Source organism: Pseudophryne corroboree, chromosome 12 (genome assembly GCF_028390025.1).
Source record: "Pseudophryne corroboree isolate aPseCor3 chromosome 12, aPseCor3.hap2, whole genome shotgun sequence".
NCBI lineage: Eukaryota > Metazoa > Chordata > Amphibia > Anura > Myobatrachidae > Pseudophryne > Pseudophryne corroboree.
In genome coordinates this window covers 171,983,224-172,009,809 of record NC_086455.1, presented here as the reverse complement: position 1 = coordinate 172,009,809, position 26,586 = coordinate 171,983,224, and the positions used below count along the sequence as shown (strand labels likewise).

At 49.8% G+C, this 26,586-nt stretch overlaps 1 protein-coding gene and 1 non-coding gene across 4 annotated transcripts; both read right to left on the bottom strand.

Moving 5' to 3' along the window:
• Positions 1-549: 549 nt before the first annotated feature.
• On the bottom strand, positions 550-26,398 carry ZNF839 (zinc finger protein 839). 3 transcript variants are annotated; one of them, XM_063948564.1, is made up of 8 exons: positions 25,877-26,396; positions 23,059-23,886; positions 20,403-20,615; positions 20,178-20,270; positions 17,854-18,006; positions 14,625-14,723; positions 11,946-12,069; positions 550-2,969 (listed from the first exon to the last, which is right to left on the bottom strand). In XM_063948564.1, the coding sequence occupies exons 1-8, from the start codon at positions 26,252-26,254 to the stop codon at positions 2,266-2,268; spliced, it is 2,592 nt and encodes an 863-aa protein (XP_063804634.1). In that variant the 5' UTR covers positions 26,255-26,396; the 3' UTR covers positions 550-2,265. The 3 variants fall into 3 exon arrangements, with proteins under 3 accessions (XP_063804634.1, XP_063804632.1, XP_063804633.1); XM_063948562.1 differs by having other exon boundaries at positions 25,745-26,395; XM_063948563.1 differs by lacking the exon at positions 14,625-14,723 and having other exon boundaries at positions 25,745-26,398.
• Positions 26,379-26,452, bottom strand: TRNAI-AAU (transfer RNA isoleucine (anticodon AAU)). Its single transcript has one exon. It is a non-coding gene; the product is annotated as a tRNA-Ile (tRNA).
• Between the last annotated feature and the right edge of the window lie 134 nt (positions 26,453-26,586).

The following is a 26,586-nucleotide window of genomic DNA, read 5'->3' as shown; positions in this document are numbered from 1 at the left end:
CTGTCCACTCTGGCTCCGCACAATCTCCCTTCTGCTTGGTACCAGCGTGTTTACTGTAAACCTTAGGCGGTAATCAATGTGTCTGCCGGTTCTCTTCTGCAGGGGATAGGTCTACGTTTAGGTACCACAGCTCCCATCAGATCTGTTGTTAGTAACGTAGGGCCTGATTCACTGTGACAAGGAAATCTGAAATATCAGAGCAGATGTAACGTGCAGAGAGGTGTAAGAATACAGCTGCCCAGCACGCGTAGGCTACATACAAAAGCGGACAGTATTTATGTTGCATGCACATATAGTAAATGGATCCCTTACATTGCAGCACGGTTTGTCTTCGGGTTCTTTTTATTTTATTAGCTTCTCTCACCGAGGCCCCTAAATATTATCTGTCCTCATAGATCAGTAGCTGCAGCTTTACAGAGGGGCAGACGGTCTCTGTAGCACTACTAAGTGCGGGCTTGTTGCACTTATTGCAATGGATAATACTCTAATCATTATGTAGACCTCTTTATTTCTTTACCCATTAGCATGCAGAAGAAGACGTAGGCTCGGTTAACGAAAAGCGAATGTTTATTTCGGACAACATACATCTCATTGTGCAGCACTTATCAATCACACGTCGACACGGCGAGTACAGATAGCTCCATGAAGTGGTTTGTGTGACGACGCGGCTTATGGGTGGGACCAGCAATCATTAAGACCTGAGTAAACAATGCTTTGTAATCATTTTGTGCGATGGAGCAGTCACAGAGGACGCACGGTTCTGAAGGCAAACGTAACCCTGTCATACAGCGATAGGCATGGTGGAAATTCAAACCAAAAATATTTTAATGGTCTTCAGTATCCCTAGGTCAGAGGCACACGGACAGGCACACGAGCTGGGTTTTCTCAGCTCTTCTGTAGTGGTTACTGCGGGCACTGGGCACCATCCTATCTATATAATAGAGGGTGGTCTCCAGGAGGGCCGGTAAGTACGGTGGGGAGGGGACAGGCTGGGGTGACCCAGTGTATTAGTATCCTATAATTGTCACTTGGCCTACAGAGTGCAAGGCATGTGGCAGAAGCGCTATGTACACTGCATCATCATCATCATCATCATCAAAGACGCCCCATGCCCTTTGCAGGAGGAACCACATTTTTACGGCCTGAACCAATACATATGGGAACGCAGCCTATCACTTCACTGGTGCCAGTCCCACCCACAACATGGCTGCCACCAAGAACGGGAGGGTTACTAATGAGCGTTCCTGACAGCTTATCCCTTAAATTGTGATTGTCAATCATCGAATACCAGTAAAGTTATCTAAATTACCCACCTGGCCGGCCAAAGCCCCAGTGAGCAGAACAACAAGGCAGCAGAGCAGGGTGTACAAAAGGCAAGTCATGCTACGGCTAGCAATCAAAAGGCAAATTAGCAGGAAGCTTACCGGTGCCTGATACTTCTACACACAGCAATGGGGCTGAGGGAATACAGGTACACACAGGCGTTGGGTCCTACTTCCACAACACCCATCTGGATCTGACACAACGGTCTGTTGTACATACTTGTCAGGCACACGACAACTTAAGAGTTCTCACTACCAGCCCTTAAGTACTACCAAAAAGGCCATGTTTTCAAGATTTCTGTCTGTGGAAACAGGTGGCATACTTACCATCCCAACAAGATAGATTAACTCACCTGTGCATGATTGCAATCCTGAAAACATGGCCTGTTGGTCATGCTCGAGGATTAGCGTCAGTAAATTAGGAGGCTGAGGCGTTGGACTAGAATAGGGTAAAAACGTTCTGTTAGCTTTTACAGAAGGGGATTAGAGAGTCCACCCTAAAGACCGGCGCTCTTCCTGCAGAAGGGCGTACAGCAGCACCATAGGCGCTCTGCTCCACCGCCCACTCCTAAATATAAGCGTTTGTGCTTTCCTTTTCTGTAGAAGTCTCTATAACAGTATCTCATGGAGCAAAGCGACAAATGTACCGGCGTTATGGCTTTGCGCATTCAGAAGCCTGTACCACTGGTTCTTTCATAGGACAAAATAGCGCAAATGCAAAACCTTCCATTCTGAGGTCTATAGAGGAAAACATCTCCTTTTTGGTAAAAAATAAAACTCTCATAGAAACAATTTACAAATAAGTTATACATTGCAATATAGAAGAATATATAGGAAATATCCTAATTTATTTTTATATCTATATATTAAAAAAAAAAAAAACACACACACCAAGCACGAGCGTAATGATCATCTCAAAGGTAGATGGATATATCAGTGTCGTCTACATTTCAACAAGTGCGACCACTGTATCTAAGTTTGTGCTTGTGGACTCCGTATTGTCAAATATCACAACCGCTTCCTCTGTGACGGTTTCCTCTGCGCTGTCAATAAAGACCAGCTCATGTTCATGGCTCAAGCCAAAGTCTGTGGTGCACGGATCAGCGCCCGTAGTTCCTGCACAAAATGGGGCGCCCGGGCTGGGAGTGAGGGAGTCTCCCTCCGCCGCTGGGGGACCCGGTGAGGCTCTGCTGTTCGTTTCCTCTGACGGAGCTTTTGTCCCAGCTGTGTTGAAGATTGTCGTCGGCTCCGTCATCTGCGGACAATTTGTGGAAGAGGCGCTGCTCTCGGACAGTGGCCCAAGGATTGACGGCTCCATGCTAAGTGCAACAGGAGTAACCTCTGGCACAGCTGTTCCGTCCATCCCGTCCCTGTGGGTAGTTTGCGTTACGTTGCCCTGTGTAAGCTCACATGATGTGTTCTGTGAAAAGTCGCACGGTTCTTCAGTCCTGGTGTTGGTGGGAGACTGTGATGTTTCCAACAGACCTTCTGTGGTCGCGCATGGAATAGGCGGAGAACGGGTTTGTGGGCTGGCGGCATCCTCATCCATTAGTCCAGGCTGTGCCGATCCACTCACCAGCTCAGGTCCTTCACTTGCACCATTCGAGCAGCTGTAATTTCCTGGCGACGACCCCTCCTGGTTGTCACCTATGTGCAAAAATAATTAGTGTCACCCTGTATATGTCATAACACAAATTATAACGACTGAACAAACAAAACTTAGGGGTAAATTTACGAAGAAGGGAGTTCTATTTAAGATGGGATGTTGCCCATAGCAGCCAATCAGATTCTCTCTCATTTATCTAGCACCTTGTAGAAGATAATACCTGGAATCTGATTGGTTGCTATGGGCAACATCCCATCTTAAATAGAGCTCCCATCTTAGTAAATTTACCCCCTAGTGTCCTGTAACCGCTACGTGTGCAATTGCACAAACCTCACGCACTAAGGAGGGACTGAGAATGGCGGTATTAGTAACTGCTGCGGAATAACCATGTACTAGCATTATATAACCGCTGGCACAGTCACCGCGCACTAAGGAGGGACTGAGAATGGCGGTATTAGTAACTGCTGCGGAATAACCATGTACTAGCATTATATAACCTCTGGCACAGTCACCGCGCACTAAGGAGGGGCTGAGAATGGCGGTATTAGTAACTGCTGCAGAATAACCATGTACTAGCATTATATAACCGCTGGCACAGTCCCCGCGCACTAAGGAGGGACTGAGAATGGCGGTGTTAGTAACTGCTGCGGAATAATAGGATTTTGGTACTTACCAGGTAAATCCTTTTCTTTGAATCCATAGGGGGCACTGGAGTACTCTTGGGATATGGACGGGCTTCCGCAGGAAACAGCACTGAATATTCAAATTAGTAACACTCCACCCCTCCATATCCCTGAGCACTTACTCAGTGTTTTTTACTGAGCCGAACAGGAATTAAGAGAGGTTAATAATGGAGTATTACATATAACATAACTGACAATAACGAAGTTAACACATAACGTTACTGACAACTAACAGTTGACACCCTAACCAGCACTTGTAACTTGAACCAGCCGGTGAAAGTGTGTTACCATAAGATCCTCAGAACTAACCACAAGTAGGTAAAACTGCTCTGGGTGGGCGTCCAGTGCCCCCTATGGATTCAAAGAAAAGGATTTACCTGGTAAGTACCAAAATCCTATTTTCTTTATCATCCACTAGGGGTCACTGGAGTACTCTTGGGACGTACCAAAGCTTCCCCCGTGGGCGGGAGAGCTGTTTGGCACTTGTAAAACTAGGCGGCCAAAGCTAGATGCTGATGCCGCAAAAGTATCAAACTTGTAAAAGCGCACAAACGTGTGCACGGAAGACCATGTAGCCGCCCGGCAAAGCTGCGTCGCAGAAGCCCCACGACCAGCTGCCCATGAAGTTCCCACAGAACGTGTGGAATGAGCGGTTACTGACGTAGGCGGTTGTAACCTAGCATGAAGGTAAGCCTGGCGTATGGTCAGTTTTATCCATCTGGATAAAGTTTGTTTAGATGCTGGCCAACCCATCTTGGCAGCATCATAGAGAACAAATAACGTATCCGTCTTACGAACTGAAGACGTTCGGGATACATAAACGCGTAATGCGCGAACCACATCCAGAGTTCCAGAATGTGCTGTCAACACAGGAACTACTATTGGTTGATTGATGTGAAAAGATGACACTACCTTTGGTAAGAAGGCGGGATTCGTCCGAAGTTCCGCTCTGTCATCATGAAACACCAAATACGGTGGCTTGCATGACAAGGCACCCAAATCCGAAACACGCCTTGCGGAAGCTAAGGCTAAGAGAAAAATTGTTTTCCAAGTGAGAAACTTTATATCCACTTGTTGTAAGGGTTCAAAATATGAAGACTGTAAGAACTCCAAAACCAGATTCAAGTCCCATGGCGCTGTAGGTGGTATGAATGGAGGCTGTACCCTGAGTACACCTTGGAGAAAAGTGCGTATAGACGGCAATAGAGCCAATCGTCTTTGAAAGTAAATTGACAAAGCAGATACCTGCACCTTTAGTGTAGATAAACGCAATCCTCCATCTAAGCCTGTTTGTAGAAACAACAAAAGGCGGCATAACTTGAAAGCTGATGTCGGAAATTTCCGAGCTTCACACCAACCTATATAGGCACGCCATATTCTGTAATAATGAGCTGCCGTAACCGGCTTTCTAGCTCGTAACATGGTTGGTATAACTGAATCTGGAATGCCCTCTCTTCTTAAGAGGGCGGTCTCAACAGCCACCCCGTCAAACGCAGCCGCGCTAAATCGGGGTAAAGAAACGGACCCTGTTGTAACAGGTCTGGACGTATCGGGAGCGGCCACGGATCGTCTGCGAGTAATCCTCGAAGATCCGAGAACCAAGCTCTCCGAGGCCAATGAGGCGCCACTAGTATGACTGTGAGCGACTCTCTTTTGATCCGTTTTAGCACCAGAGGGAGCAGCGGAAACGGTGGAAACAGATACACAAGACTGTACGGCCACGCGACAGTGAGAGCATCCACCGCGACTGCCTTTGGATCTCTTGTTCTGGACACATACTGGGGCGTTTGATGATTGTGTCGAGATGCCATCAGGTCCACCTGAGGATAACCCCATCGCTGAACCAACATGTGAAACACTTCTGGATTTAATGACCATTCGCCTGGGTGAAAATCCCGACGACTGAGATAATCCGCTTCCCAGTTGTCCACTCCCGGAATGAACACGGCCGACAATATCACCTGGTGGCATTCCGCCCAATTGAGGATTCGAGCTACTTCCCGCATTGCCATGCGGCTTCTCGTTCCTCCTTGTTTGTTGATGTATGCGACCGCCGTCGCATTGTCTGACTGCACTTGGACAGGCTGAGAGCGAATCATGTGCACTGCTTGTCGTAGCGCATTGTAAATTGCGCGGAGTTCTAGAACATTTATAGACAGCAATTTCTCGTGATCCGCCGAGAGACCCTGGAGCTGACAATTTTGAATTACCGCTCCCCAACCTCTGAGACTGGCGTCCGTAGTTAGAATTATCCAATTGCAAACTCCGAACCGTCTTCCTGCGGTTAAATTGTGTTCCTTGAGCCACCATAGCAGAGAAACTCTTGCTATTGGTGACAACCTCACTCTGTGGTGAATCTGCAGATGCGAGCCCGACCACTGGGCAAGCACGTTCAGCTGAAATGGACGAGAGTGAAATCTTCCGAACTGAAGCGCCTCGAAAGCTGCCACCATTGTGCCTAACAGGCGAATGCACAAGTGTACCGACACTGTGCGTGGTTTGAGTACTAATTGTACTAGATGGCGTAGCATTTGTACTTTTTGTTGTGGTAGGTAAATCCTTTGATTGACCGTATCGAGAATCATACCTAGGAACTGAAGGCGTTGAGACGGAATCAGATGTGATTTCTTGAAATTTACAATCCAACCATGGTGAACCAGTACATTGTAAGTTAGCAGCGCATGTTGGGTAAGTATCTGTGGAGACGGAGCTTTGATGAGCAGATCGTCTAAATACGGAACTATTGTCACTCCCAGGGATCTGAGGTGAGCTATCATCACAGACATTACTTTGGTGAATACCCGAGGCGCTGATGACAGGCCAAACGGCAGAGCCTGAAACTGGTAATGGTTCTGGCGTATTGCAAATCGTAAGAATTTCTGATGAGGCTGCCAAATTGGAATGTGTAAGTACGCATCCTTGAGGTCTAGCGCAATCATAAATTCCTTGGTCTCTAACCCCGCAATCACCGACCGTAGAGACTCCATTTTGAATCTGTAGTAAGTTACGTACTGATTGAGGCCCTTTAAGTTCAATATTGGTCTGACTGAGCCATCCGGCTTCGGGACCACAAATAGACTTGAATAATAACCCTGACCCTGTTGGTGTACAGGGACCGGAATCAACACTGCCGAATCCAGTAAGGACTGAATGGCAATTTGCAAAACTGTCCTCTTGTCGTCCGACAGAGGCAAGCCTGTCTTGAAAAACCGCAGAGGCGGCAGACAGTCGAACTCTATTTTGTAACCTTTTAACACTAAATTGCGAATCCAGCCCTCCGCGGATGTGTGGAACCACGCCCCATGGAACGTCTGAAGGCGTGCTCCCACAGTTGGAGAACCGAGATGGGCTGGTAGGCCGTCATGCCACTGGCTTGTCGGTAACCTTAGCGTCTTGGCGAGTTGTGTTGGTTTGATGGAAACCACGTCCTCGACCACGTCTAGCAGGCGTGGCTGATCCTCTGCCACGTCCTCGAAAGGGCTGAGATCTAAAGGATTTGAACGAAGGTCCAGCGTACCTTCTTCTTGGCGCAGGTGGAGGCACTGGTAAGAACACAGACTTACCTCCCGTAGCCTCCTTAATCCATGCGTCCAATTCTGGACCAAACAACTTCTTGCCATCGTAAGGCAACGCCTCTATACTTCGTTTGACCTCTGCCTCCGCTTGATAAGTACGCAGGTAGAGTGCTCTTCGTGCCGTAACTAGCGAAGATGAAATACGAGAAGTGAGCTGACAGACGTCAGTAGACGCTGTACAGAGATACTCTACAGCCTCAATCATTTGATTTACCTGAATTATCAGGTTTTCGTCATGTAAAGCAGATTTGAGTTCTGTAAGCCATATTATGAGCGCCTTAGTGACCCAAATGCCAACCAATCCAGGTCTTAGCATCACACCTGCTGCTACATACATGGATTTTAGCATAGTTTCTATCTTACGATCTGAAGGATCTTTAAGCGTAGTAGCTGATGGCACTGGTATGGTTAATTTCTTGGTAAGCTTTGACACTGAAGAATCAACTATTGGTGGATTCTCCCATGTACACGTTACCGAGTCTGGAAACGGATAACTAGACTTAAATCTGCGAGGTATAGAAAACCGTTTATCTGGATTCTGTCTTGTTTCTACTAACATCTGATTTAGAGAATCCGACACAGGAAAACTTACTGGCGTCTTCCGTCGTTTAGTAAATACGACCTGATCATTGGTGAGAGGCTGCTCAGCTTCAGGAAACCTTAGCGACTGCCGTACCGCTCTGATGAGATCATCAATGCCGGAACTGTTAACATCCTCGCCATCTGACTCCACTTCGCCCACCTCCCCCTCATCGTGTTCCGTGAGGTCTGGGATGGAATCGTCAGAATGCAACATAGCAGACACTGGAAAATCATAAGACATATGAAAATTATCCCGTTTGCCCAAAATGGATTTGGACCGTACGCAAGGCTGAGACGCCTCCGGTAGTTCTGGCGGTCTCACCCTAGACTCAGATCTTAACGTTTCTCGCTCCAGACGAGCAGCGGTCATTTCTGTCTGAAATTTCTCCAGTACATTTACTAACATACCCCACGGAGGGTCCGGTGAGGAAATTGGTTGCAAAACCGGAGCAGAAATGGTATTCTGAACGGAATCCACAAAACATACGTTACATGTGGTAGATGCATCCGGTAACACACTGCCACATACTTTGCAAATATGCTTTTTAGGTTTTGCTGGTGCCTTACTCATGGCGACAGACAATACAATACACAAAAAACAGACACCTGCACGACTCAGTAAAATAGCAATAAGGTGGCTCTGTATATATATCTGGCCCAGTGCAATACACGTGGCCAGTACTAAGAAATTTGATCCCAAATTCCCACTAACACCCCTGCGCCTTCCGGTGGTGTAGAGATGTAAGGCAGGAACGTTCTGGAATCACAGCAGGAAAACACAGGAAGCATGTTAAAAATGTCTGCCCTGCTAACTTATACATATAATCACCGTGCTGGTACAACTTTCACTGATTATACTGTAACAATCTCCTCTGCTGCTGCAGTATTTCTCTGCGACATTATTATTGTCCCCCCTGTAATGGCTGCCTGCTCTTTTAGCTTATTACAGTGGCAGCGCAGCGTGTGGGCCCCCAGCGGGTATCGTAGAGCGCTATGTGCCTCGTGTGTCCCAGCGGTGGCCTCGTGTATAATAGCGGCGTCAGCTAATCAAGGTAGCGCTGCGGCGGGCGGCGGCCTGTAAGAATCGATCAGCGGTGCCTGCACGGAGGTCTGTGGCCGAACGTGCGGGCGCCTGAGCGGGGAGAGCCGCGGTGCCCGCACGGAGGTCTGTGGCCGACCGTGCGGGCGCCTGAACGGGGAGAGCCGCGGTGCCTGCACGGAGGTCTGTGGCCGACCGTGCGGGCGCCTGAGCGGGGAGAACCGCGGTCGAACGTGCGGGCGCCTGAGCGGGGAGAGCCGCGGTACCTGCCGGAGGCTGAGAGGGGAGAGCCGCGTAACAATCCCTCTGCCGTCACCAAGCACTATGTCCCCACACGTCGGGGCGGCAGCGGGAGCTGACCGCCCCGTTTCACATACCTTACTCCCGCAGACGTGCGGAGGCTCCGACGGGGCTTTTCAGTAAGCGCCGGCTAGCCAGTGCAGGAGGATGTGAGGGCTGTGAGGGAGCTCTTTCAGAGAGGCCCGACACGCCCGTGCTGCTATCAGCAGCTGCACGATCCCTGACCCTGCCTTTTGGAAGGGGGAAAGGGATGTGTACAAATAGTAGAAAAAATAAAAATAAAAGTTTCTTCAACAAAACCGTGACTTCAGGTATTAAGCTGCTACCACGTTCAGCACAGAAAAAACACTGAGTAAGTGCTCAGGGATATGGAGGGGTGGAGTGTTACTAATTTGAATATTCAGTGCTGTTTCCTGCGGAAGCCCGTCCATATCCCAAGAGTACTCCAGTGACCCCTAGTGGATGATAAAGAAAACCATGTACTAGCATTATATAACCGCTGGCACAGTCCCCGCGCACTAAGGAGGAGCTGAGAATGGCGGTGTTAGTAACTGCTGCGGAATAACCATGTACTAGCATTATATAACCGCTGGCACAGTCCCCGCGCACTAAGGAGGGGCTGAGAATGGCGGTGTTAGTAACTGCTGCGGAATAACCATGTACTAGCATTATATAACCGCTGGCACAGTCACCGCGCACTGAGGGACTGAGAATGGCGGTATTAGTAACTGCTGCAGAATAACCATGTACTAGCATTATATAACCGCTGGCACAGTCACCGCGCACTGAGGGACTGAGAATGGCGGTATTAGTAACTGCTGCAGAATAACCACGTACTAGCATTATATAACCGCTGGCACAGTCACCGCGCACTGAGGAGGGACTGAGAATGGCGGTATTAGTAACTGCTGCAGAATAACCATGTACTAGCATTATATATCCGCTGGCACAGTCACCGCGCACTAAGGAGGGGCTGAGAATGGCGGTATTAGTAACTGCTGCGGAATAACCATGTACTAGCATTATATAACCGCTGGCACAGTCCCCGCGCACTAAGAAGGGACTGAGAATGGCGGTGTTAGTAACTGCTGCAGAATAACCATGTACTAGCATTATATAACCGCTGGCACAGTCCCCGCGCACTAAGGAGGGGCTGAGAATGGCGGTGTTAGTAACTGCTGCAGAATAACCATGTACTAGCATTATATAACCGCTGGCACAGTCACCGCGCACTAAGGAGGGACTGAGAATGGCGGTGTTAGTAACTGCTGCGGAATAACCATGTACTAGCATTATATAACCGCTGGCACAGTCCCCGCGCACTAAGGAGGGGCTGAGAATGGCGGTGTTAGTAACTGCTGCAGAATAACCATGTACTAGCATTATATAACCGCTGGCACAGTCACCGCTCACTAAGGAGGGACTGAGAATGGCGGTGTTAGTAACTGCTGCGGAATAACCATGTACTAGCATTATATAACCGCTGGCACAGTCCCCGCGCACTAAGGAGGGACTGAGAATGGCGGTATTAGTAACTGCTGCAGAATAACCATGTACTAGCATTATATAACCGCTGGCACAGTCCCCGCGCACTAAGGAGGGACTGAGAATGGCGGTATTAGTAACTGCTGCAGAATAACCATGTACTAGCATTATATAACCGCTGGCACAGTCACCGCGCACTAAGGAGGGACTGAGAATGGCGATATTAGTAACTGCTGCGGAATAACCATGTACTAGCATTATATAACCGCTGGCACAGTCCCCGCGCACTGAGGGACTGAGAATGGCGGTGTTAGTAACTGCTGCAGAATAACCATGTACTAGCATTATATAACCGCTGGCACAGTCACCGCGCACTAAGGAGGGGCTGAGAATGCCGGTGTTAGTAACTGCTGCGGAATAACCATGTACTAGCATTATATAACCGCTGACACAGTCCCCGCGCACTAAGGAGGGACTGAGAATGGCGGTATTAGTAACTGCTGCAGAATAACCATGTACTAGCATTATATAATTGCTGGCACAGTCCCCGCGCACTAAGGAGGGACTGAGAATGGCGGTATTAGTAACTGCTGCAGAATAACCATGTACTAGCATTATATAACCGCTGGCACAGTCCCCGCGCACTAAGGAGGGGCTGAGAATGGCGGTGTTAGTAACTGCTGCAGAATAACCATGTACTAGCATTATATAACCGCTGGCACAGTCACCGCGCACTGAGGAGGGGCTGAGAATGGCGGTGTTAGTAACTGCTGCGGAATAACCATGTACTAGCATTATATAACCGCTGGCACAGTCACCGCGCACTAAGGAGGGACTGAGAATGGCGGTATTAGTAACTGCTGCGGAATAACCATGTACTAGCATTATATAACCGCTGGCACAGTCCCCGCGCACTGAGGGACTGAGAATACCGGTGTTAGTAACTGCTGCGGAATAACCATGTACTAGCATTATATAACCGCTGGCACAGTCACCGCGCACTAAGGAGGGACTGAGAATGGCGGTGTTAGTAACTGCTGCAGAATAACCATGTACTAGCATTATATAACCGCTGGCACAGTCACCGCGCACTGAGGGACTGAGAATGGCGGTGTTAGTAACTGCTGCAGAATAACCATGTACTAGCATTATATAACCGCTGGCACAGTCACCGCGCACTGAGGGACTGAGAATGGCGGTGTTAGTAACTGCTGCAGAATAACCATGTACTAGCATTATATAACCGCTGGCACAGTCACAGCGGGGAAATGCCCCAAATTATGTTAATCTACATGGTGATTATGGGATAAGACAAACCCTCTCGGTTCAGCACCCAATGTGAAGCCAACTTACCCTCATCCCTCTGTCCTGCGTCACGGATGATCAGAGTCTTCTCACTGGTTCCAGTCGGGTTCCCACATTCTGGATCGGCCGGTTTAAATCTTTTGGATGGCGGCATCAGCTCTTTATCTGAGCACTAACATAACGGGTCATTAATAACGATCAGTACATATCCATGCCTCCAACCTCCTCTCAGCCTCTCCCAATGGACTGACTCCTCTACTCACCAGGAGGGCCACTGCCTTGATTTTGTATTCCGCAGACTATGCGGTTTCTGAATTCATTAACACCCCTAGCCCTCTCAGATCACAACCTTATCACCTGCATGCTCTCCTCCATTACTTCACACTCAGTGTCACCGTGTCCTCCAATCCTGCTCAAAACCAGAATTATTAACACTTCATTTTCAACAACTATCCACCTCTCTGCAACCACTGCTCTCACTTCTCCTGAGATGGCTGTATCACACCGAACCAGACTCTAGAAAGAGCCCTTGATGAAGTGGCTCCAGCTACCCATCACACTCCACGTAGGCCCAGATGTCAACCGTGGCACTATAAATTCTCAAGACACCTACAAAAACTCTCACGTAAAAGGTGAACGTCAGTGGCGTAAATCTCATAGTTCATGTGACTTCCTCACATATAAGACGGTCTACCACTCTTATAGAAATGTCCTGGACACTGCCAAACAAACATGTTACAATCTCTCATCTCTGCTCAATCCTCTAACCCCAAGCGACTTTTTAATACATTTAAATCACTTCTCAATCCTCCCTCACCCAACCCACCAGCCGCTATCACTGCGCAAGATCTTGCTTCCTACTTCAAGGAGAAGATTCATTAGATCCGAGATGAAATGGTACGCTCTTCCTCAGCCAGTGACCTGCTCAATTCCCTTCCTGAACCGTCTGGCACCTTCTCTTCATTTGATCCCAAAAATGAAGATAAAGTATCTGCACTCTTCTCATCTGCCTACTCTATTACCTCTCCTCTTACATCTTTGCTCTGTGCGTTATAAGTTGCGTTACACATGCCGAGTGACTCTGTAGCGCCAATTGTCTTTTTTCGATTTTTTTCTGCAAAAATTTGTCTTAGACGCAATGTAAAGCCGCAGTTACACACAGAATATAGACTCGCTGCATATCATTTTAATCAGAAGCTGTACATACGTCCTATTGCATTACATTGCGTCTTATATGCATTTTTCTGGAAAAATATCGCAAAAAAAAAAAAAAGACGCCTGCCGCTACAGAGTACCGCCACGTCATGGCGTGACTTGATGGGCTGTTTAGCGTGACTGCAGCAAGGATGTAAGAGGACACATCTGTAAGCAAACCAGTCTCCTGCGCTCATCCCAACCTTAACTAACATCTGTAATCTCTCTTTCCTTCCGTTCCAGCATGCACTGATTACTCCCATTATGAAAAAACACAATTCTGACCCAAACTAACTACCGTCCCATCTCTCAGCTCCCTTACCCCCTCCAAGCTACGCGAGACACTCGCCTCACACACTTTCTTAACTTACACAACTTATTGGACCCACTTCAGTCAGGCTTTTGTACCCAGCACTCCACAGAGACAGCACTGACTAAGGTAGTGAATGATCTGGTCACTGCGATGTCTAAAGACCATTACTCACTTCTTCTCCTGGATGTCTCTGCTGCATGCGACACTGTGACCACTCTCTTCTCATACAGACACTACAATCCCTAGGCCTTCAGGACACAGCCCTTACTTGGTTCCTATCCTATCTAATCGCTCCTTCAGTGTCCGCTTCTCTGATTCCACCTCCTCTTCGATCTATCAGTTGGAGTACCACAAGGCTCAGTCTTAGGTCCTCTGCTTTTCTCAATTTATACTTCATCTCTTGGTAAACTAATCAGCTCTTTTGGATTTCAGCATCTTCTGTATGTATCTACAGTGGGTGGAGTCTGTAACAGGTGTTTACTGACGGTAAGAGGGAATCTCCTATTGGCCAGGTCCTGTGAAACCAAAACCCAATCACTTGGCGCAGGCAGCGAGGGCACATCCGGTCACACAAGGCCATTAACCAAACTGCACCAACGTACATCTCTTCACTCATCTCAAAACATCTCCCAACCCGACCTCTCCGCTCTGCACAAGATCTGCGTCTCTCATCCACATGTATTACTCGCTCCCACTCGTGATTACAGGATTTTATCCGTGCTGCACCCACTCTGTGGAATGCCCTCCCACGCACAATAAGACTCACCTCTAGTCTCCAAACCTTCAAGCGTTCCCTGAAAACTCACCTCCTCAGGCAGCCTATCACATTCCAGAACCGCCCACATAACCTTTAATGACTGCCTATCTAATTACATCCTCTGTGTACAGTACACACATAACATCACATATTTTCTCTTTTTTCACTTTCACATCCTCCCGACCCCAGGTCATCATTGCTGGGTGATCATATCATACAGCCCATTAAGAACCTAGCAATCTGGCAGAACCATAATGCAATAAGTAGCATCTATCCTTGTGTATCCGTGCCTATTTCCCAATAGATTGTAAGCTTGCGAGCAGGGCCCTCCTACCTCTGTGTCTGTTTTTACCCAATTTCGTTCTAGTACTGTTCTGATTGTAAAGTGCAACGGAATATGCTGCGCTATATAAGAAACCGTTAATAAATGTCAGCAATAAGCAGAATAGGTATCAGCAGTTACCTCATTCTCGTATTGCGCTTCCTTCTTTGTTACTGCAGGGGAGACCGCCCGGCTGACTTGTAGAATCATTTCTTCTGGAATGCCCAGCGACTCCGCCACCTAGTGGATATAACGCACGTCGCACAGATTTTAATCTCTTAATTCAGCAAATAAGGTTCTAGACCGCATTATGCTCAACACTAAAGCTGCGCAGTTACCGGCTAATCGGGATGATCACTGCGCAGTGTATGGCTGTGACCGAGAAACAACGGATTGCCGGACACCAGCATGACCAGCAGATTCCATCATCTAGAACGTACTTGATAAATGCTACCTCTAAGCTAAATGCTGTATCACTCCTCTACTCTTGTCACTGCTTGATACATGAACCCCAGTTTATGGCAGAGTCAGATATATGGCCGGTCTGTCTAGTGCAGAGTCTGATGTCAGTGTATGGCGGAGTCAGATATCTGGCCGGTCTGTCTGGTGCAGAGTCTGATGTCAGTGTATGGCAGAGTCAGATATCTGGCCGGTCTGTCTGGTGCAGAGTCTGATGTCAGTGTATGGCAGAGTCAGATATCTGGCCGGTCTGTCTGGTGCACAGTCTGATCTCAGTGTATGGCGGAGTCAGATACCTGTCCGGTCTGTCTGGTGCACAGTCTGATCTCAGTGTATGGCGGCGTCAGATATCTGCCTGGTCTGTCTGGTGCAGAGTCTGATGTCAGTGTATGGCGGAGTCAGATATCTGGCCGGTCTGTCTGGTGCAGAGTCTGATGTCAGTGTATGGCGGAGTCAGATATCTGGCCGGTCTGTCTGGTGCACAGTCTGATCTCAGTGTATGGCGGAGTCAGATACCTGTCCGGTCTGTCTGGTGCACAGTCTGATCTCAGTGTATGGCGACGTCAGATATCTGCCTGGTCTGTCTGGTGCAGAGTCTGATGTCAGTGTATGGCGGAGTCAGATATCTGGCCGGTCTGTCTGGTGCAGAATCTGAGGTCAGTGTATGGCGGAGTCAGATATCTGGCCGGTCTGTCTGGTGCACAGTCTGATCTCAGTGTATGGCGGAGTCAGATATCTGGCCGGTCTAGTGCACAGTCGGATCTCAGTGTATGTCGGAGTCAGATATCTGGCCGGTCTGTCTGGTGCACAGTCTGATCTCAGTGTATGGCAGAGTCAGATATCTGGCCGGTCTGTCTGGTGCAGAGTCTGATCTCAGTGTATGGCGGAGTCAGATATATGGCCGGTCTGTCTGGTGCACAGTCTGATGTCAGTGTATGGCAGAGTCAGATATCTGACCGGTCTGTCTGGTGCAGAGTCTGATGTCAGTGTATGGTGGAGTCAGATATCTGGCCGGTCTGTCTGGTGCAGAGTCTGATGTCAGTGTATGGCAGAGTCAGATATCTGGCCGGTCTGTCTGGTGCACAGTCTGATCTCAGTGTATGTCGGAGTCAGATATCTGGCCGGTCTGTCTGGTGCACAGTCTGATCTCAGTGTATGGCAGAGTCAGATATATGGCCGGTCTGTCTAGTGCACAGTCTGATCTCAGTGTATGGCAGAGTCAGATATCTGGCCGGTCTGTCTGGTGCAGAGTCTGATCTCAGTGTATGGCGGAGTCAGATATCTGTCCGGTCTGTCTGGTGCACAGTCTGATCTCAGTGTATGGCGGAGTCAGATATATGGCCGGTCTAGTGCACAGTCTGATCTCAGTGTATGGCAGAGTCAGATATCTGTCCGGTCTGTCTAGTGCGGGCGGAGTCTGATCTCAGTGTATGGCAGAGTCAGATATCTGCCTGGTCTGTCTGGTGCAGAGTTTGATTTCAGTGTATGGCAGAGTCAGATATCTGTCCGGTCTGTCTAGTGCGGGCGGAGTCTGATCTCAGTGTATGGCAGAGTCAGATATCTGCCTGGTCTGTCTGGTGCAGAGTTTGATTTCAGTGTATGGCAGAGTCAGATATCTGTCCGGTCTGTCTGGTGCGGGCGGAGTCTGATCTCAGTGTATGGCGGAGTCAGATATCTGGCCAGTCTATCTGGTGCAGAGTCTGATCTCAGTGTATGGCGGAGTCAGATATCTGGCCAGTTTATCTGGTGCAGAGTCTGATGTCAGTGTATGGCAGAGTCAGATATCTGGCCGCTCTGTCTGGTGCCGGCGGAGTCTGATGTCAGTGTATGGCAGAGTCAGATATCTGCCTGGTCTGTCTAGTGCAGAGTCTGATGTCAGTGTATGGCAGAGTCAGATATCTGGCCGGTCTGTCTGGTGCAGAGTTTGATTTCAGTGTATGGCAGAGTCAGATATCTGGCCGCTCTGTCTGGTGCGGGCGGAGTCTGATCTCAGTGTATGGCGGAGTCAGATATCTGGCCGGTCTCTCTGGTGCAGAGTCTGATGTCAGTGTATAGCAGAGTCAGATATCTGTCCGGTCTGTCTGGTGCACAGTCTGATCTCAGTGTACGGCGGAGTCAGATATCTGGCCAGTCTGTCTGGTGCACAGTCTGATCTCAGTGTATGGCGGAGTCAGATATATGGCCGGTCTAGTGCACAGTCTGATCTCAGTGTATGGCAGAGTCAGATATCTGTCCGGTCTGTCTAGTGCGGGCGGAGTCTGATCTCAGTGTATGGCAGAGTCAGATATCTGCCTGGTCTGTCTGGTGCAGAGTTTGATTTCAGTGTATGGCAGAGTCAGATATCTGTCCGGTCTGTCTAGTGCGGGCGGAGTCTGATCTCAGTGTATGGCAGAGTCAGATATCTGCCTGGTCTGTCTGGTGCAGAGTTTGATTTCAGTGTATGGCAGAGTCAGATATCTGTCCGGTCTGTCTGGTGCGGGCGGAGTCTGATGTCAGTGTATGGCGGAGTCAGATATCTGGCCAGTTTATCTGGTGCAGAGTCTGATGTCAGTGTATGGCAGAGTCAGATATCTGGCCGCTCTGTCTGGTGCCGGCGGAGTCTGATGTCAGTGTATGGCAGAGTCAGATATCTGCCTGGTCTGTCTAGTGCAGAGTCTGATGTCAGTGTATGGCAGAGTCAGATATCTGGCCGGTCTGTCTGGTGCAGAGTTTGATTTCAGTGTATGGCAGAGTCAGATATCTGGCCGCTCTGTCTGGTGCGGGCGGAGTCTGATCTCAGTGTATGGCGGAGTCAGATATCTGGCCGGTCTCTCTGGTGCAGAGTCTGATGTCAGTGTATAGCAGAGTCAGATATCTGGCCGGTCTGTCTAGTGCAGAGTCTGATGTCAGTGTATGGGAAAGCATTACTCACCTTATTATCCGTTACTTCAACAGTCTCCTTTCCTGAGCCAAGGACCATCTTACTGACATACTCCTCAGCCAAGACTTTCACCATTGAATGCAATTTCTCAAACTCCTTATAAACAAGAGGAAACAGCAGCTTGTCCGAGTTATCTTGTTTAACCTGCAAAAATAAAAATGACATAATGGCGTACAGGTAATACTGCCTAAAACTATACTTACAGGCCGACTGCACCCTAAACATTTAGTTATGGGTGGACTGATGCCAAACAAATCACTAGCAGTTACTGCATCAGCCTAACCGGTCCCCAAAAGCATCAGCCCCCGCGTCACAGAATTCATCTCGCTGCTCACAGCTCCACCCTGCGAGCGTCTCAGGTGCCAATTCCTGTCTGCAATGGGTGAACCAAGAATTGGCAATGGGGGGGGGGGGGCTTGTGACGATTCGTGGGCTTTGTGTTGGCGCTGGGTGTAAAGAAGCTGTGCCCAGCCAGTGAGAGCTGGGAGGGAGTGGGCAGGTGCTAGACAGAAGATCGGCTCGCTATGTAGCAGACTATAACAGAAGTGATGTGCATTTTAGTCTTGAATAAGGAAAGTTACAGCTGTGCTACGAAGAGCTGACATCATTCATTGCGTCATACATATTGTACACATAGGGGTATTCACTAAATCACAAATGGTAAAACCGGAAAATGAATGGGCCTATACAAAGCAGCCACTCGCTCATCCGCTTACTACCTACCCTAGTTGTCTGGGCCTCTCTCACGTACAGTATAATTCCCTGAGTGATACCTGCAATGGTTACTCAATGTAAAACAGAATTTTCTTTTCACGAAGTGGAAGGATGAGCTGCACTGCGTGACACCTTTATTTTGGCAGGATAGCTTTACAATTGCTGAATGATGCCATATTTCGGTGAATGTCTATCCTCAAAGTTAGAGATGAAATGTTCAACCAGTAATCTGGGCCCTTCCCGATTGCAGCTCCCGCCCTACACAAGCTGTCCAGCAGGGGTCCTCGTCACATCACGTACCAGGAACATGTAGTCACACAGCTCTGTACATACTATGGTGGGGGGTTTTTGACACTCTTCAGAATCATGTCAATTGGCTCAATCGTCAAGTACCTAGACGTGAGGGAACCCCAGGCCGAGTACCCCCCGTATCAGTATTTCATGTTCTTTATGTGTCCAGATACACACAGAGGTAATACTATATTGTATTCACCTGTCCTTTTCCCCATGGCTTATGGTTTGGATTATACTTCTATGCTAGCCGGGATGTATATCTGTTGCAGATCCTGTTTTTATACCATTTTAGGAGGCCAGAGGTAGCGCTGTAATCCCCGGGCTGGCTGCGCCATGTCTTTAAGGCACACTACAATGGTTGTCTCCCTATAGTCGCAGTTCTCCATTCCTAGATAGTTTGTTATTGTTAGCATTAAGGTATTACCAGTGGTGCAAGTAGAAACTGTTTCTTAGTGGTACAGATAGTAAAAATGGGCGTGACCACGCGACACGAGGGGGCGTATCACACAACTAGGGGAGTGGCTACATGACAATAGGGGCATGGCCACAATATGCCACACACCGCAACGCCCCTTACACAATATGCCACACACCGTAACGCCCCTTACACATTATGCCACACACCGTAACACCCATTACACATTATGCTACACACCGTAACGCCTATTACACATTATGCCACACACCGTAATGCCTATTACACATTATGCCACTGACACCATTTTACAAAAATGCCCCTTATAAATTATGCCCAGCAGTGGGCTGGTGGTACACGTTTCTTAATGGTACTCCGTACCACCCTACTTTCAGCACTGGGTATTAGGCGTACCTCACTGGGTTTGGTATACTATTGCGTTGTTTTCTTTTTTACTTCGTTTTACTTAATAAGGTTTCTTTGTTGTACTTGAGACTGTATGCTATATATCTGAGGCTGACGGGACACTTGTACCCTATTACGGTTTCTATTGTACGGCTTTGGATTATTATGGCCATTTGCATTTTTTGCTACTTTTATTCTCTAGTTTTATGCTGAAAGTACAGCCTTGGAATGTCCGTGGACTGAATGACAAGAATACGTCCCAAGCAACTCATCCAATGACTCTCCCCAGTGACTGGAGACCCAGAAGAGCGAGGGCAAGATGGGCCGAGTACCCCTGGGGGTATCCATCCTGAGCGGAGCCTCTCATTTAACCAGATGCGGTGAGGGTTGCCCAACGTAAACACCGATCCTGGAGTTATACATCTTTAACAAAATGCAGCGTTGACAACATTAATGTAACCACACAGAGAATATACTAAACACCAACCTTTATGAGTAAGAAGTCATAGACTGAAAGCAGTTTGGCAAAACTTGGTGCAACTTGTTCTTTTAAATCGGCATCATCACACTGCTCCATCATCTGGAAACACACAAGAAACCGCCAATGACATCAGACACTGCTATAACGAGCTGCGGTATACTAACCATCACATAATAATAGGTTAGTACACCTCCTGCGCCACCTGTAAGTATCTAGGCATAATTTTCATACCTCTCTTATGGTCGGAGCGTTCTGCTCTGCTGGTGCAGCTGCCAGTATTTTCCTGGGACGTCTGAACCTCTTGTCTGACACCTGCCGGCGGCCCTGACGTGCGGAAGACATCGGTACAAACTCAAAACCATCTTGAGCCAAGGTGGGGGGACTGGTCACACTGGGGTTCAGGGGGTCTTCCAGCAGCCTCTTCCTAGGCCTGGGGATAGGCTTCTGAAACATGAAGTTACACGAGACATTAGTGCCTAGGCGGACGCAGCAGTGCGCATTAGCGGTTGCCCATCAGTTATGCAATGTGCTACAAACTCCTTCCCTTGTGTACGTCCATGTGTAGGACCTGGGAGACCCACTGTCAGCACCCGGAGACGCAGTAATACCGATTGCTGTGTCCTTATAAACGCACCATCTGTTGCGCCATCAAGACTTACAGTAGGTGCAGTGTCTCCGTCCGAGTATGGCGTCCTATGTGTACGACTCTTTATAAATGGTCATCACAGCATTACATTCAGACAGGCACGTAGTAAGGCTAGTCCCTGTGTAACTACAGGCAATAGGCTGCAATGTGGACGCCAGCAACACGACAGATGCCCCCTAAGACTATAAGTGCCCGGATGCTCTGTAGCTGCCACTATGTATGCCATCACAGATAGTTTACAGCAGTGGTGCCCAAACTCTGTCCTCAAGGACTCGTGACAGTCCAGGTTTTCCAGCCCACCTGTGGAGTTTTAAAATGTGACACACAGTGATCCCTCCGGGTAACCTGAAAACATGACCTGTGTGGGGTCCAGAGGGCCGTGATTGGAATCCACCGGTTTACAGCGGTACATACGTTTTGTCCACATTAACACGATCAACAGTAAAAGTGTTCACAGCAGGTTACCCGGGACGCAATTATAACTAACGATGGTCGCAAAGCATCAGGTTTAAAACACCGACACAGTTAACGTGCTGTAAATAGTATTACACACCATCAACAGTAGTGCGACGGTGTTAATGTCAATCATCCAATTAAAAATAAAAATAATATTTCCCACGATGAACTAAAAACTAGAATGGTGACAACGGCCAAAGCAACAGCTACATGTAAACCGTACTAGGGACACGTATCTGTAATCCCATACTCAGAACAACGACTGTGACAGTGTTACTGCTGACCATGTGACCTGTGGTCTGGTTATATGGGACAACACATATGGGGGTCTACTTACTAAGCCTTGGAGAGAGATAAAGTACCAGTCCGTTTATATGGGACAAAACATATAGGGGTCTATGTACTGAGCCTTGGAGAGAGATAAAGTACCAGCCTGGTTATATGGGACAACACATATGGGGGTCTATGCACTGAGCCTTGGAGAGAGATAAAGTACCAGCCTGGTTATATGGGACAACACATATGGGGGTCTATGTACTGAGCCTTGGAGAGAGATAAAGTACCAGCCTGGTTATATGGTACAACACATATGGGGGTCTATGTACTGAGCCTTGGAGAGAGATAAAGTACCAGCCTGGTTATATGGTACAACACATATGGGGGTCTATGCACTGAGCCTTGGAGAGAGATAAAGTACCAGCCTGGTTATATGGGACAACACATATGGGGGTCTATGTACTGAGCCTTGGAGAGAGATAAAGTACCAGCCTGGTTATATGGGACAACACATATGGGGGTCTATGTACTGAGCCTTGGAGAGAGATAAAGTATCAGCCAATCAGCTCCTAAGTAATTTTTCAAACACAGCCTGTAACATGGCAGCTGGGAGCTGATTGGCTGGTACTGTATCTTTATATTAATAAAGACCCAAATGTCTGTTGCCACTAAGCCGCCGGAGCCTTTACAAGTCCCCACAATGGTCGTGACATGCCTGCGTTTGACAAGCCACCGCCACTTTGCAAATAATTCCTCACTGGGTCCGCTGTCGCAAATCAATCACCACACGTGCGCAGTCTAAAAATTAAATTGTCCAGATCTGCAAACATCAGCATTGCGTTGTCTCTGAATCAGACCCTTCATGAAGTCTACAGATAATAAGCCCCATTCAGAGGTAGACGCAATGTCGATATTTGCGCAGTTGGCCTATGTTATTTTGCACTGCGCATGCGCAACTCACAGTGAGGTTTTGGATGCAGAATAACTGACAGAAGGAGCGTTTTGCGGGAGGTTATGGGGTGCCTCGAGACACGGGCATGTTGCAAGGGTTTTGTGGGCGAGTTGCAGCCAGCGACTGCATCTTTGGACGCAGTTTCACTGGCCCTGGCGCCTTAGTTCCGACAGATATACTCAGCAAACATAGGGTCATTCAGAAGTTCAGTTATGACCAAGGTGCGTCCGGCGACGGATCAGAGAGGCCGGCGGCTGCAGCATTGGCATCACTTCTCAGTACCGCTGCGTACACGGATGTAGTGGCGGCAGGATTTCTGCCCCCCCCCCCCAGGAATCAGGCCCGGTGTCTCGGGATGCCACGTACGCCGCATGGTGTTACCTGGGAAGCAGCCACGGATGCAGTCAGCTGTCACAATGCACCACACCAGAGGCACACTACTACAATGGCGTGTATCGGACTTCTCTCACATACTATGAAGGTGCTGTGTATGGCACAATATCACCCACCCTGGGTCAGAGCGGTGACTGTGCGTCATGTGCCCCTTATATGCTCACCTTCTTCTCAGCAGGCGGAGACGGCCCAGCAGCAGAGTCTCCATTTTTCCTGACGTCAGAAAGGGTTGGAGGCTCCATCTGCCCGTGACTGGGATACAGCCTGTAGTGACGGGATAAGCCGCCTTTTCCCATGTAGGACTTCTCACAGGTCTCACACTGGAAGAGCGTGTTTTTCACAGTGTGCGGCTGCAGGTTACAGGGGGCAGGCGCCGTCTTGCCGCCACCGCCACCGTCCTCTTCCTCCGTGCTCAGTTCTGAGTAGTCCTCGGAATCAGAAGAGCTGCCTTGAATCAGATCCCCCACTTTGAGGAACTTATAATCCTTGGCCTTGTGCTTCGGGGGCCGGGAGATCCGCCCAGAGCGGGTTTTTACCTTTATGGACTTCCGGCGTTTCTGTCCCTTCTTCTGCGTCTTCTCTGCTGCGCACACCGTGCCGTTCTGTGGGTGGGCGGCACAGGTTCTCTGCTCATCCAGAGGCTCGAAAGGCCCCGTGTTACTGTTGGCATCATGGGCGGTGGCTTTCTCCGAAGCCAGCTGTGCCTGATGTACGAGGACCTGGAAGGGAGACTCTGAGGAGGGTGTGCTGAGCGGAGGCTGCGGGGCCTGATGTACGAGGTCCTGGAAGGGAGACTCTGAGGAGGGTGTGCTGAGCGGAGGTTGCAGGGCCTGCTCAGTCTGGGGCCCCGTGTGTACGATCTCAGCACTGGGGTAAGCGGAGCTCACGTAGGCATGGTCAGACGTATCTGCCCCATTATCCTCCAGCATCCCCCGGGCTGTGCTGCCCTCTGGCGGGAGGCCTGGCACTTGTACACAAATGGATTTCAGCTGCTGCAATAGATTTAAGGCAAATCAAAACATGCGTCATACATCTGCACACTGACATCAGCGCATCACAACGACAAATAATACACATTACATACAAAATAAAGAAAAAGTGTCATAGTGTAGGGTTTAAAAAGGGCACACACATATATATGACACAGGGTTAAGATAGGTATACACAGTGAGATAGTGGTGCGTGTACACACATGAAGCACGGGAGTGAGGTATGTATACACGTGAGTGAGGTATACACAGTGAGATAGTGAGGCATGTACACACATGAGGCACGGGTGTGAGGTATGTATACATGTAAAGCATGGGAGTGAGATATACACAGTGAGATAGTGAGGTGTTTACTAGACACGCATGAGGCACGGGAGTAAGGCGCGTACGCATGATGCACGGGAGCGAGGCGCGTACACGAGGCACCGGAAGTGAGGTGTACACAAGACACAGGAGAGAGGTATGTGCACAGGAGTAAGAGGTGTACAGGAGGCACGGGAGTGAGGTGTGTACATGAGGCATGAGCAGTGTAGGACTGGGCCATGAAGGGCCCACCGGGGGAATGCGATGTTAGGGGCCCATGTTTAGGGGTGTGGCCAGCCACCACATTGATGTACAGTACCAGATTAATAACAATGCACTGTAGAAAAACAACACAGTCCTGTCAGTATAGGGTAACGTGTGTAATGTATATACATGTGCACAGTCTGGAACATGATCCCTACAGTAGAAGGTGGGGCCCACTGGGGGGATTTCCCTGTGGGCCAGTCCAACACTGGGCACAGGAGGGAGGTGTGTACACACATGAGGCACGGGAGGGAGGTGTGTACACACAGAGGGCACGGGAGGGAGGTGTGTACACACATGAGGCACGGGAGGGAGGTGTGTACACACATGAGGCACGGGAGGGAGGTGTGTACACACATGAGGCACGGGAGGGAGGTGTGTACACACATGAGGCACGGGAGGGAGGTGTGTATACACATGAGGCACGGGAGGGAGGCGTGTACACATGAGGCACGGGAGGGAGGCGTGTACACATGAGGCACGGGAGGGAGGCGTGTATACGAGACACGGGAGGGAGGTGTGTACACATGGGGCACAGGAGGGAGGCGTGTACACATGAGGCATGGGAGGGAGGTGTGTACACATGAGTGAGGTGTGTACATGAGGCATGGGAGGGAGGTGTGTACACATGGGGCACGGGAGGGAGGTACACATGGGGCACGGGAGGGAGGTACACATGAGGCACAGGAGTGAGGTATGTACCCATGAGGCACGGGAGGGCGGTGTGTACACATGAGGCACGGGAGGGAGGTGTGTACACATGAGGCACGGGAGGGAGGTGTGTACACATGAGGCACGGGAGGGAGGTGTGTACACATGAGGCACGGGAGGGAGGTGTGTACACATGAGGCACGGGAGGGAGGTGTGTACACATGAGGCACGGGAGGGAGGCGTGTACACATGAGGCATGGGAGGGAGGCGTGTACACATGAGTGAGGTGTGTACATGAGGCACGGGAGGGAGGTGTGTACACATGGGGCACGGGTGGGAGGTGTGTACACATGGGGCACGGGTGGGAGGTGTGTACACATGGGGCACGGGAGGGAGGTGTGTACACATGGGGCACGGGAGGGAGGTGTGTACACATGGGGCACGGGAGGGAGGTGTGTACACATGGGGCACGGGTGGGAGGTGTGTACACATGGGGCACGGGTGGGAGGTGTGTACACATGGGGCACGGGAGGGAGGTGTGTACACATGGGGCACGGGTGGGAGGTGTGTACACATGGGGCACGGGTGGGAGGTGTGTACACATGGGGCACGGGAGGGAGGTACACATGAGCGAGCGTGTTACCTCCTGGCGGAGGATCCGGGTCACTGAGCCGGAGTCTCCCTGGGTCAGGGCCACATGGTGGGCCACCGTGCGCAGCTGCTGGGACGCCGGGGCGGGCGGCCTGTCCGCGGTCTCCTCAGGAAGCAGGCTCACCCGGTTTCGGGCGCTCTCCTCGGCCAGGCTGCCCCCGGGCACCAGGCTGCCGTCGGGCTGCACGTAGAAGACGGTGTCGGTGTGCACGATGTCGTGCAGGAGGTCGGAGGTGATGGCGGCGCCCTCCTGCACCAGCACCACCCGCCCCCCGGGGTCCCCGTCCTCGTCTTCGTCCTCGCCGACCACCACCTGCACATACTCCGCCTCCAGCGGCCCGCCAGCCCCGCTCACCGCCGCCATCTTGTGGAGGGTACCGACGCCGTACTGCCGCCGCCACTGACAGCCCCGCCCCCTGGGCGGCGCAGGGAGATAAAGGGCGGAGTCAGCGCTGTACGGGAGCCGGGCGGGGACAGCTCTCCTCACTGCGCGTTCTGTCATTGTGTCCGGGCGTCATTACACCAGGCGGTGACGTAGCGCTGGGTATAGAGTGACGTAGCGCTGGGTATAGGGGGGGGTCTCTGTTGTCCGTGAAGTAAAAGTAAAAGTCAGGCTATAAAACTTGTGGCCCGTACGGGGATCGAACCCGCGACCTTGGCGTTATTAGCACCACGCTCTAACCAACTGAGCTAACCGGCCGGCTGATGTGAGGAGATCTTCCCCAGTGACCTGATACCCGTGATACACTGATACCCCTGATACCCTGCCTCTACACTGTGCCCTAATACCCCCTGATACCGGCCGGCTGATGTGAGGAGATCTTCCCCAGTGAC